This window comes from Dendrobates tinctorius, unplaced genomic scaffold (assembly GCF_039654945.1).
Source record: "Dendrobates tinctorius isolate UK_male_01 unplaced genomic scaffold, ASM3965494v1 ptg000027l, whole genome shotgun sequence".
NCBI classification, from domain to species: domain Eukaryota; kingdom Metazoa; phylum Chordata; class Amphibia; order Anura; family Dendrobatidae; genus Dendrobates; species Dendrobates tinctorius.
This window is the reverse complement of record NW_027361695.1, coordinates 1,397,807-1,411,280: the sequence shown is the minus strand read 5'-3', so window position 1 is coordinate 1,411,280 and position 13,474 is coordinate 1,397,807. Positions and strand designations below refer to the sequence as shown.

General features: G+C 45.8%; 1 protein-coding gene across 2 annotated transcripts in view; it reads right to left on the bottom strand.

Moving 5' to 3' along the window:
- The window catches only part of PRRT3 (proline rich transmembrane protein 3), a 56,861-nt gene that overhangs the window by 20,143 nt on the left and 23,244 nt on the right, over positions 1 to 13,474 (bottom strand). For both annotated transcript variants that reach the window (XM_073569637.1, XM_073569638.1), the window contains exon 2: positions 426 to 1,861. In XM_073569637.1, coding sequence (XP_073425738.1) covers positions 426 to 1,773 — 1,348 coding nt within the window. In that variant the 5' untranslated portion in view covers positions 1,774 to 1,861. The remainder of the gene's footprint in view (positions 1 to 425; positions 1,862 to 13,474) is intronic.

Here is a 13,474-nt window from a genome sequence, read left to right as displayed (position 1 = left end):
GAGTCTGACTTCTGCTGCTTATGAACACGTGTTTAACAGGACATCGGAGTCTAATATTAGGCTTTGTGGTCAGTGTGAACTTTGCTAAATTTATGAAAATGGAATATGAAAATCTAACAAAACATCAAAAATTTGTAAAATAAATATTTATCATAAAAAATTAAATTTAAATGCTAGGTCGTTTTCTGATGACACATTCTTTAAGATGGATCATTTTAAAAAGGAGGTTATCCAGAAGTAGAAAAACGTGTTGATTCTAGAAACAGTGCCACACCTGTCTATAAGTTGGTATTGCAGCCTGGCCTCATTGAGGGGAATGGTGGTGCAATATTATGAACAACCTGCAGACAGGTGTGGCGCTGTTTTTGTAATCCTGGACACCCCCTTGAATTGACACAACAATAACTGTTCAAATATCTACTCACTTTTTCCAAACACTTGCATTGCTGGTGATGGTGAAGATGTCATCATCGTGTCTTGTAGATTGTTCTTCTGAGAAGAGACAGGAGCTCCACCAACTATTAAAATCCTCTCGGTTTTGGTTCTTGCTTTTGCCTCCATTGTTACGTGATCTCCTGAATCCATAGTCGCCTGTAGAAGGTCACTCTCGATAACATAGGGAGGTAACGTGGGCAGAGGTGTGATGGGTTCAGGCTCGTTAGAAGAATCTGTAGAAAGTTCTATGTCACCCACTTTAATGACCGGATCCATCATTTCTTTTGACTGTATAAAAGGAGACAAATATTGGTCATCTGAATCATTTCCAAGGGTTATGGACTCCTCAACGACGGTGTTACCGTCCTTCTGATAATGGACACCATCTTCAGGAGGAAACTCATTGTCAGCAGACATGACTTCATTACTTTCCAGTCTGGTGTCGTGCAGAGTGAAGTATCCATCCGTGGTTCGGAAAGCCGCCTGGTATTTCCCGGTAGGTTGCACTCCATGGACTTTTGGGATTTTATTGTTATCAAGGAAGTTGTCCTCATTTGTGTCCTTCAGGCCTTGAGGCGTCGTAGGGTCATCGTGAGGTTTTTGGCTGTCTCTCCGAAGCTCTTCGGCCACCTCTTCATCTCCGCTTTCTATTTGAAGTTTTTGTATTGGAGTAAAAGGCCCATCGTCTCCCACTCGTAAATTTGACACAGGTGTAGAAATCGGAGTTATGATGGTGGAAATGGTTGGGCGGATTGTGGTCAACGTTTCAATGTCATTCGCTTGCAAGTGATTTGTTTCCACATCGTTCTCGAGATGTAAGTAATCTCTGACCCTTTGAGAAGGTCTCAGGTGGCTCATGTACCCCTTGTGAGGAACGCTGCTTTCAGTCTTTTTTTCCTTCTCATCTTCTGAGATTTTGGAAGGAGTCCTCCCAAGCTCTTCTGATGTGGTCACCACAGAACCCGATGGGAACATTTGACCCATTATATTGGCTTTATTATTATTATTATTATCATTATTATTGTATAGAAATTCATTTGAGATCTCTACACTTTCTGTTGATCTCATCAGTCCAGATATCATCTCAGAAGGTTTGGTGAGGACCAGATCTTCCATATTTTTTGGAGTCCAAGAGGGAATATTTGAGATCTCAACTTCCGGTGATTCTGAACTCCACCTTGAAGTTTCCTCGGAGTGGTTCCTTATTGAATTGTCATTAGGCAGTTCATAGTTGGGTTGCTCATTAGTGATTTCAACACTAAATAAAGAAGTCGAAGGCTCGATGGTCGCCAAGGTGGCCAGAAATATCATTGCGGCACGCTGTAGACAAGCAGCCATCTTTATGCTCCTTCCGGGGTGGATTTTATCTCATTTGTCTATCGTCTGACTGTGGCTGGCTCCACGTATACCGATACACCCAGGAGACCTGTCACACACAAAAGAAATGCAAAGGTGACTATTTATAGAAAAGTTAATGCCGGCACTAAACAGTGAGTCAAGTTCATGCAAGTGAGTGAGACGGAGACGCTTCACATGTTCAGGATTTGTTGAGGATTTCAATGCGGACTCCGTTCTGCAACCAATGCCTGTGAATGGAAATTTTGTAACACCGTTCACATGCACTGGATAAAAAAAACAGTTCCGACTTTTGGCTGCATGTGTTTCATGCACATTTTCCATTTATGCCCGGGTCCAACGCGGTGTCCGCCGCTGGTTGGAGTCAGCAAAACTTATCCCTAAGAGGCTTTGATACTCCATCAGATACATTTGGAGCAGTCGGTATACTGATGAAGGCCCATCTATGACCGTAATGTTCATACCTTAATTCGGACTGCATTAAAAGTTTTGCAGCAGATTCTCATGAGTTGAGTGGCAAATATTATCTTACTAGTCTGCTACAGAATGAGCGCGATACAAATGTGAAAATTTGCAGCGTGCTCGTTTGTTCAAGTCCGCAGCGTTTCAATGAAGTGTGATCCGCAGCAAAGTGTGAATACACTATAAAACCCAATTCACACTGGCTGCAGTTCTCCTGACCTGAACTTGACATATATGAGACATGAGGCTGTTGAGTTCAGGTTGGGACACCCACAGCCAAGTCCGTGAGTCATGGACCGTGATATAAGGATCTGTGGATGCGGATTTATACTGTGGCGAAACTGCGATTCCCAGCACACCCTGCCTGCATCTGTTTAGGCATGCTGGAAGTTGTAGTTTCCACACATCTGGCCACCACCATCATATAGGGATCCTATACACTGTAGACCCATGACACCTTATACACTGGCAATCTATGGGCAGTTAGGTGGCGGGACTTGGGATAGTTTTTACACTGGAGCTTCACTGACATCACCGCGAGTGTGAGAAAGTTTACACGCTCTCGGTGCTGTCATAAAGTTTCTGGGAGTTCACAGCCAATTAACTCAGTTCAACTCACTGACATCAGCACAAGCACCATTATAACTTTTCCCACAGCGCTCACGCTAACGTCAGTGAGTGGAACTGAGTTCATTGGCTGTGAACTCCCAGGACCTTTCTGACGGCAACGGGAGCATGAGAACTTTCTCATGCTCGCAGTGACGTCAGTGAGGTGGCAGGAGTTCATAGCAAGGCACTGAGCAAGCCGCACAGCTCAGTGTTTCTGCTGGATCAAAGGCTGTATAATTGCATCATGCAGGACAAATGGATTATCTTCTCGGCAGACAGGTAAGGAATATGGTTGTTTATTATTGTAATTCTTACAGGAGACATTGGCTTCAGTGGACTGAGCGATGACGTGAGTATAGTTTAATTTAGATTCAATAAAGGAGTCTACCTCATTCTTTCAATAAAGGGACTTTATTCTGGGTGTGTGTTTTTTTTATACAATATCACAATGGGGTTAGTAATGGGGCATCTTATAGACACCTCTTCATTACTAACCTCTGGGCTTGATGTCACCTGACAATACAAAGGTGACATCAACCCCGTCAACTATCACCCCACTTGCCACCGCACCAGGGCAAGTGAGAAGAACAAGGCTAAGTGCCAGGTTTGGCACATTTTATGGATGCACCATTTTTGGGGTGGCTGAGAGCTGATGCTTTTAGACTGGGAGGGGGCCAATATCTATGGCTCTTTCCTAGGTTATTAATATCAGCCTGCAGCTATCTACCTAGCCTTTGCTGGTTAGTAATTATAAACGGACCCTACATCATTTTTTTTTGGGGGGGGGTTGTGGGGTCCCTCATTTTAATAACCAGGAAAGGCTAATTATACAGCAGTGAGCTGATATTAATAGCCTGGGAGGCTCCATGGTTATTACCCCCTTCCCAGACCATAAACGTCAGAACCCAGCTGTCTGCTTTCCCTCTGCTGGTTATTAAAATGTTGGGGGATCCCATGTAATTTTTTTCAGAAAATAATTTATTTTGTAAAAGAAATACATGTACAGTAATCTACAAATGCACTGTACTAATTACATACGTGATTGACATCTTTATATCTATCTATTTTATTCTGTCGGGTCACGCTGTGATTTTACTGTACATGGCAGATGAATTCCTGGCTTTTCAAAGGACATCGGTGTGTAAAAATAGATTTTTTTTCTCACACCCATTGAATTGCATTGGCGAGTCTTGACCGAAATATGAGGACAATCGCAACATGCTGCGATATTTTTTCAGTCCGATATCAGCTGGGACAAAAATCGTGGATGAGCCGGGACTCATAGCTTAACATTGGTCAAAGTGCAATCCGATTTTTATCGGCTTCCTCTAGTCCGTTTTCCTCACAGGTGAGTATGAGCCCTAATACTGAGAATCCTTTCAACGTGACCGATGCGCCGCATCTTTTTCACATTTACTGTTTCATCCTCTGAACTATTTCTGCAATCTGATTTTTTTTTCCTGGGACGATAAAATTCTCAGCGGATGAAATTTCTCCCTGCCTAAAGTCGGGACCCCATGTTCATCTGAGGCCCCTTTCAAATTCTCTGACATTTCCTCTTTTAATCTTTTTTGTTTTGGTAAAGTCCTTTCCTATTTCTGGGAATTGTCCTTCTAGACAAACATTTAATCTGTAGGAAAAGGATACTCCTCAACCGAGAAAGAAAACCCCACACGGGTTAGTGGGACTCGCTGAACCTCAACCTTGTCGCCACGATCTTTGGGGCTTAATGTGAGCAACTGTTCCCTGTTTTCAGCCTCCCCACAGTTTGATACAGCAGGTCCTAGAGTCCTTATAGAAGACCCAAAGTGTATCAGAGGCCAATGCCGACTTCTCAGCCTCAGCCCGGGCTCATTGCAGCCGGTACACACCCTTGACCTTGGGATGGTCCTTCTGTTCCCACCAGGTTCCCAGCACTCTACAGATTTTTAGTGATGTGTAGCGGCCATCAGCCCCTCCGATATTTGGCCGGATGCAGCAGATGACCGCCACCCGCCGGCAATAATATGGATTTTATTGAACTTACGGTTAAGTGTCTCTGCAGCTTCACACGACGACCATTGGATTTTTTTTTTCCTGCTGTTAGAGAGAAAACGCCGGAGGAGATAAAAGGTCTCATTGTGTGATATTCTGGCCCCATCGCCGAGTCCACAGCCAATAGTAGCGAGTGGGGCAGCCTGTAGGCCTCTCGTGCACCCACTCCTCTCAGTGCCGGGTGAATAAACAGATGACCGGTTGTAGTTCAGTAACACAGAACCTCCACCCAAAATGGAGTGAAGTGGAATTATAATCCCCGCTGTCAATCACCCGACTTTCCGACTTTCCCAGACTGTGATATCGGACTACGGCTCATGACAAAGCTGCCTGCAGTACAGGGGCATCCGACATGTGGTGCCACATGGTGCCACCACATATTACTGTATTCTGCCATCTCTGGGGATCGTGTATCAGCTTCTGAAGGAGTCACCTGAACAGATGTCAAGCCACTGACTGGAATGGGTCCTATAGCCAAGGGCAAATCAACAGAGGGGTCTTAATACTCTTACCCCAAACCAAGAGATTTGCCAACTGTCCTCTTCTTTTTCCTGGAAGCCGCCCAGATGTTCGGAGAGAGTTGGCAAAAGTTAAATAAAAATTATTAACCATTAACTTCTAAACCATCCTTGATCTCAAAGGGTTGTTCTCATCATAGCTGAACGGGAGCGTGCCGTTCTTCTGCCTCCCGGTTTCCTACTTGTGTGTGGGGGGGCAGTACGCTCCTGATTGATTGATGGTTCGGACAAGTGGCATGGCTGAGCCGCTTTTTCCGAATTGTGCGCTTTCCAATGCTGTTATATGAGACACCCTTTAAAGGGTTATTCCCAAAAAATTCAAGTTACCCCCTATCTATAGAATTGGAGATAGCTTGCTGATCTCCGGGGGTTTGACCCAATCCCAATAATTTTTAAAAACAAACCCGTGCCCACCACTTCTGCGCTTCCCCAGCATCTGTGCCCGCTGCCAGAAAGTAAAATGTGAGTGACCAATAAGGGGCATCTTACAGGACCCCCAACGCTGACCCCTATTTGCAGGGAGAAGTTTGCCATCCGGGGGTAGCAGTCAGCGACTTACGGATCAGACTCCATTTTGAGTGTGTATATAGTATGAATTGGCAAGGGGATAAAAGTCATATTGAAGTCTGCCATTATGGTCATTGTTGCATAATTGCAGAAGCTAAGTGATGAGAAAACCGTGCAAAACTTTTTGTTAATGGCTGCCATGTTGGCTACTGGCACTGGGTTATAGTGGAGACCGTCTCATTGTAGAAGTGCATCGGTCACCCCCATTCTGGGTCATAAAGTCTTCACAGGGTCCCCGAGTCAGCTCAAAGACAAATACAGGTTCAGACTCCACTGCCTTATGCCGCTATGGATCTATTACACCGCCATATTGTGCCCATGTGTGGTCCAACACACTCATGAATCATTTCTACTGCAGGCACATGAATACTAGCATATCTGCAGCTTGTATACAATTAGCGGCACATACAGTAGTATACATATATGCAGTAAAAACTCTTTAAGACCCATTCAAAAGGGACGATTTTAGCCCATTGATGAGCAACGATGGCCGATCATCCGGGCCATTCACACTGACTGACAAAGACCATACGGGGAAGAATGCTGATTAATACGATCCCCATACCATATAATCCGGTAGGCAGAAGCCGTCATACACTGCCGAGACCTCACAATACACAGGTCTGGGGATAGAGGGCCCAACTGGGCTCTGATTCTCAACACCCCCTACTCCATAGGTAAGCCCATAGCTGCGGCAATCTAGGGACTTACCTGTGCTCTCGGTCCCACCTGGAAACATGCCGATCCGGCTGGGACCACCCATTTATAGACAGGTTTTCTGTAAACCTTGCACATTTGTGCCTAGGACATCCCCAAATTTACTGGGATTGTTTCCGGATAATCTGGGAATGATGCCAAATATGGAAGCCACCACCAGAGATGCCCTGTGGTGGCTTATTCAGGAGTTGGGAGAGTTGGCAGCCATGTGCTATCTAAGATGTATGGGCACCAGATCGCCGTAGTCCCGGGTCCTGCCTGGTCCTCCATGACAGTCGGAGTAGGGCGGTCTTCACTTCTGCATCCAACATCCTGGGCATCGCTTCCACTTACTAGGTGCCATGCACATCATGACTTTGTGGGGTCTAGTAAGCACAAGAGGCGCCCAGTATGCCAGGCCAAGGATACCGGATGCAGAAGAAAAGGCTGCCCTACTCCATCTGTCAAGGAGGCCTGGACTGGAAGCCAGTCCAGGGCAATGCAAATCTTTCTACTCAACTCTAATGGGCATCTTTAAGGGTCAAGATCTTTCAAACTCCTGCCCTACTGTGTAGGCGATCATGCTATACAGATCTCCGGCACGACACGTCTGTGGGATATACACCTAGCCGTGGGATGTATATGGAAGGATGCCGAGTTTTGGCCTAGTAGGCATCGAGCCCAGGTATAACGTCCACACGTGGACCCCAGATCTTCAGACTAGACCTCTCATGCTCGACGACTCTCTGCACTCACAGACTCAGCAGCAGAAAGTCAGCGTCGGTTCTGTGCTGTGTAGGAGGCGCCATATGTTGTTTTTGCAGACGGGTTTGGAATTCTGGAAAAAACAACATTGAAATATTTAACATCAGATATGAAGACATCTGCCCGCCATGTCTGTGAGGGGCACTTTAAGGCGAGAGATGATTATTTGTGGTGTGCGCTATACTGTATACTGATGAAACAGAAGGTCGTGTGCCAAAAACATTATCAGAAAGGTGTGCGAAAAGCAAAAATAATAAATTCAAAGATACAGAATAGACCATAAAAAGTGGAGAAGATCTAGTAGGCAACCAATCAAAGGTTGACTTTGGTAAGCTAAAATCTAGTGTTTAATGTTTCTGCAGCACCTCTACAGGGAAAAAGAAGTATTACACAATTACTATTGTAACGTTGGATGTGTCGGGTCCTCCAGAGGTGTAGATCCTCTTTATCACTCGACCTTAGCGCCTTCCTTTTACTCCAGTCACATTTTAGTCTTTTTGGACTACCCGCTCCCCCATTCTTCCAACATTCTGGACTCTCAGGGAGTTTTGATAAATCGAAGGACTAAATATTTCTGAAATGAATCTTTCATGTTGGATTTATGGGAAGCTACTTACTGGTGAGTGCTCGGAGATTTACAGCATATTGATCATCATGACCAATATTGCTCCCGCCATTCATGCTTTATCATCTCGTCCCCCTCCCCAGAGAGTCCTGTCACTTCTCTGCTGAGATCTGCATGCACAGGATGAAGGCCACTCTGCCGTTCACACAAATCGCATGTGATGCGTGACATCCCCACGACACACCTCATTTGTAATGTTCCTTATGAATGAATGCAATCATTTTCCAATACATGTCTAGCCTCTGAGCGAAAAGGGCAAAGTCCAGAGGTCATCAGCCTGCAATATAACACCCCAGACACACGGGTACAAAACATATCTGCATTACAAGCTGCGGGGGCCTATAGTGATCACCGGGACTGGCACAATAATAAACAGGCTCAACATAGGCAACCCAAGGGCAAATGACTGGCAGGCGGGACCATGGGAGAGCAGCTCTGGAGGATAATACTGGATACATAATGTAATGACTGTACACAGTGACTGCACCAGCAGAATAGTGAGTGCAGCTCTGGGGTATAATACAGGAGGTAACTCAGGATCAGTAATGTAATGTATGTACACAGTGACTGCACCAGCAGAATAGTGAGTGCAGCTCTGGAGTATAATACAGGATGTAACTCAGGATCAGTAATGTAATGTGTGTACACAGTGACTGCACCAGCAGAATAGTGAGTGCAGCTCTGGGGTATAATACAGGATGTAACTCAGGATCAGTAATGTAATGTATGTACACAGTGACTGCACCAGCAGAATAGTGAGTGCAGCCCTGGAGTATAATACAGGATGTAACTCAGGATCAGTAATGTAATGTATGTACACAGTGACTGCACCAGCAGAATAGTGAGTGCAGCTCTGGAGTATAATACAGGATGTAACTCAGGATCAGTAATGTAATGTGTGTACACAGTGACTGCACCAGCAGAATAGTGAGTGCAGCTCTGGGGTATAATACAGGATGTAACTCAGGATCAGTAATGTAATGTATGTACACAGTGACTGCACCAGCAGAATAGTGAGTGCAGCTCTGGAGTATAATACAAGATGTATCTCAGGATCAGTAATGTAATGTATGTACGCAGTGACTGCACCAGCAGAATAGTGAGTGCAGCTCTGGAGTATAATACAGGATGTAACTCAGGATCAGTAATGCAATGTATGTACACAGTGACTGCACGAGCAGAATAGTGAGTGCAGCTCTGGGGTATAATACAGGATGTAACTCAGGATCAGTAATGTAATGTATGTACACAGTGACTGCACCAGCAGAATAGTGACTGCAGCTCTGGAGTATAATACAGGATGTAACTCAGGATCAGTAATGTAATGTATGTACACAGTGACTGCATCAGCAGAATAGTGAGTGCAGCTCTGGAGTATAATACAGGAGGTAACTCAGGATCAGTAATGTAATGTATGTACACAGTGACTGCACCAGCAGAATAGTGAGTGCAGCTCTGGGGTATAATACAGGATGTAACTCAGGATCAGTAATGTAATGTATGTACACAGTGACTGCACCAGCAGAATAGTGAGTGCAGCTCTGGAGTATAATACAGGATGTAACTCAGGATCAGTAATGTAATGTATGTACACAGTGACTGCATCAGCAGAATAGTGAGTGCAGCTCTGGAGTATAATACAGGATGTAACATATTAACCTAATCTATCCAGCCAAAAGTTTTACCATAACCAGGTTCCCCGCATCATGTTCCCACATGCTTTATGCATCCATTAGGCCTCTTTCACACATCAGGTTTTCGCCGTCAGGCGCGATCCGGCGCTTTTGACAGAAACCGGATCCGGCGAAATGCAATGCCGGATCCGGTTTCCCCCCAATTGACTTGCATTTGCGCCGGATCGCGCCGGATGGCCATGCGTTTCATCCGGTTTTCGCCGGATCCGGCAATGTGTCGCGATCCGGCGTCTGGAAAAAACGGCTACTGTAACGTTTTTTGTCTCCGGCGAAAAAGCCGGACACGCCGGATCCGGCGCGTCCGGCTTTTTCACAGAATGAAAGCCTATGAGCGCCGCAATGCGCCGGATCCGGTTTTTTGGTCTGAGCATGCTCAGTAGCTCTGCCCACAGGAGATATATAAAAGCAAGACAATGGGACCCTCAGCCACACCCAACATGCCACCCAAGCCAAGAACCAGGAGCAGGAGAAGGCAGCAGACATCTGCAGCAGCAGCACCATCAGCACCACCACAAATGGAGCAGCAAATGGAACATGCTGAGGAGGGGAGTCCAGCAGCAGATGAGAGACGGTAATTATCATATCCCCCATTCCTCCAAACTAGGGCCAAGGAATATCAAGATATTCATTGGCCCTTTGTTTCTCTTTATTCAACAGCCGCCAAAGAGATGCAGCAGCAGCAGCAGCAGCAGAAATGGCATCACTGGCAGCAGCAACAGCAGCAGCAATACCCACAGCCATGGAGTCTGGCCATCAACAGGACAGCACATCTTCTTCTGGGAGCCCTCCCTCGCATCGTCAGCGTTTGACGGTAAGTTTTTATTTCCAAAATCCATCATCTCTGTAATATATGTGTATTCATTGCCTTTTATTTCAAAACAGGAATCACAAGATGAAGAGGAGCTCCCAGAAGAAGAAGGAAGGGGTGGACAGACACCTGGAGTGGGCTCACAATTGGTAAGTTTTTTGCATCAAACGCAGAAACACAACATCACACTACACACAACACATAGAAAACAATGTTCTGCAGACCACACACAGCAAACAAATGCCTACATCCAAAGACATAACATTTTTTGTTTTTTTCTCTAGTCTTCCCAATCTGGTGCTCGGCCAAGAGGTCCTCGCAGTGCCTCCCAGGGTCGTCGGCGACAGCAACGCGGCGGTCACCAGCGTGTAAGTATAAATATTTTTGCTTTGTTTTTTTTTGCACTTTTTATTTCATTTCTTTTGTGGAGGCTAATTATGTTATTTTTGTATTTTTCTTTAACAGCCTTCACAGCGTGCTCCCGACTCTGACGGTGAGGATGGAGGGATTGATGTGGACCACCTCATCGATCTCGTCAGAGAAAGGGAGCCGCTCTGGAATATGGCTGACCGCCGCCACGCTGACCTGATCATTACCCGACGACTCTGGGAGGAAATCTGTTCTCTCCTTGTGGGCCGCTGGGAGGACCTCGATGTTCGGGCCCAGATTAAAGAGCGTAAGTATATACAGTACCGGTTGCTTGATGTAAACCAGTGTTTCCCGAACTCCAGTCCTCGTGGTCCCCACGGATCATGTGTTCAGGATTTCTATTTACTATGGAAATCCTGAAAACATGACCCCTGGGGACCATGAGGACTGGAGTTTGGGAAACACTGATGTTGTATACTAACCACTCCTTTCTCGTTTCAGGGAACAGAATTGTGAATCGGTGGCGGTCTGTGAGGGATCGTTTCAAGAAGGAGTTCAATAAAGAGATGCGGGCCCCGAGTGGATCTGGAGGACGCAGGAGCAAGTACAAGTACGCACAAGCCCTGTCGTTCCTCCGGGAAACAATGGTCACTAGAAGGTAAATATTACACACCACATGTGAAAAAAAATGTTAGATGTAACTTTTTTTTTTCAGCCAGGGCCATACCATGTCAGTATTTTAATTGTTTTTTTTTCTCTTTATTCCACAGCACGGTGAGCAGCAAACGGGAGCCTGCACGATTGGACCCTTCTGAGGCGATCCCTGAGGAGACCGGCACCGAGGGACACTTCGACCGCCCCGGTACATCTGCACCTTCCCAGCCTTCCCACACATTCGACCCATCTGTCCCATCCACCAGCACAGGAGCATCGTGGCCGCCTACATTACATGAAGCTGCTGGTGAGGAGATCGCTTTCCCTTTACCCCACCCTTCTGCCCCTGCCACCTCTAGTACACCTGCGGGTACTGGGCGGCAGCGGCAGAGGGGTCAGGAAAAGAGTTATGCGCCAGAGTTCTTGCATCTGAATGCATCTTTCCAGAACTGTCTAAAAGTCTTGTCAGAGCAAATCTCCGCAGGCTTTCAGCAGATCAACTCCAGCATTCTGGAGGTGAAGACACTTCTGCAAACCATGCATTCAGAAGCAAGATCTTCGCCAAACCACACCTTTTTCAGGTCTGTTGTGGAGCGCATGGCAACACTATCTCCTACCCAGCAGATGCATGTAATGCATTCGTGCCACGGTGCTCTACAGCAGGTTACCTCCCAACCTCCACCTCCCACCACTGTAGTTCCTCCACCTGCACCCCCTCCAGCCACTTTCCATCCTCCCCCTCCTATTACATCTGCACCCCCTCCAGCCACTTTCCATCCTCCCCCTCCTATTACATACCAGCAACCTCCCCAGTACCAGACATCTCCCCACTTCCAGCAACCTGCCCCGTACCAAACTCCTTCCCCATACAACTTTCCGTCAACATCATCTGCTCCTACAGTCCCTGCCCAACCCTCCACTCCACCGCCCACCACCTCTTCTGCCTCCAACATGTCCATCCATTCTGTAGCTTTTTCCACACCTTCACCTCTAACTGTTCCTTCCCCACCACGATCCCAGTCCTCTCTCCACACACCCATTGTCGAAGTGTCCCGCAGCCCCTCCAGCAGTATTTCCACCCCACACTACACAGATTTGTAATTTTTTTTTTTTTAATAAAAATGCCCATTGGGTTTAAAACCTTTATTAAAAAAGTTTTTTGCACTTTAAAAACATTTTACAAAAAAAAAAATTTTTAAATAAAAGTTAAATTATCGTTTCACAATGGTTGTCTGTCTTTTCTTTCTGCGGCGAGCTATGTTTAAAAAAAAGGTTAAATACAGGGTATTTCAAAGGTAAAAAGGTATTCAAAACCAGGTATATAACTGTGGGTAAATTTTAGCTTTTTGCCACAGTTGTGTTCCTGGTTGTGTTTAAAGCAAAGTATTTCACCTAAAAAGTTGTGTTTATTGTTGGTGATTTCCTAACAATGTACACAACTTTTGTTAAAAGGTGAAATACTTTGCATAAAACACAACCAGGTACACACCTGTGGCCTAAAGCTAAAAATAGAGACCATGACAAGATAGCCAACTTTGGTTGGCAAAGGTATATACTGTTGGTCCAGAAGGTACACAAGTTTGGTTAGGGCACAAATCTTTCACACTCTGTCATCCTGCCAGTGTACTCTGCCTTGAGGGTCAATTTTAAAAACCGGATCCGGCGTAATCCGTCGAAAAACGGATAGAAAAACGAATGAACCGGATGAGACGGATCCGGTTTTGTCTGTCAAGAACAAGACGGATCCGGCACATCAGGTTTTACAAAACATTTGCCGGATCCGGCATTCCGGCACGACGCCGGATCGCGCCTGACGCCGAAAACCTGATGTGTGAAAGTAGCCTTAGCCCTCTGTGTCTGTACTGTTACACACTTAACATTA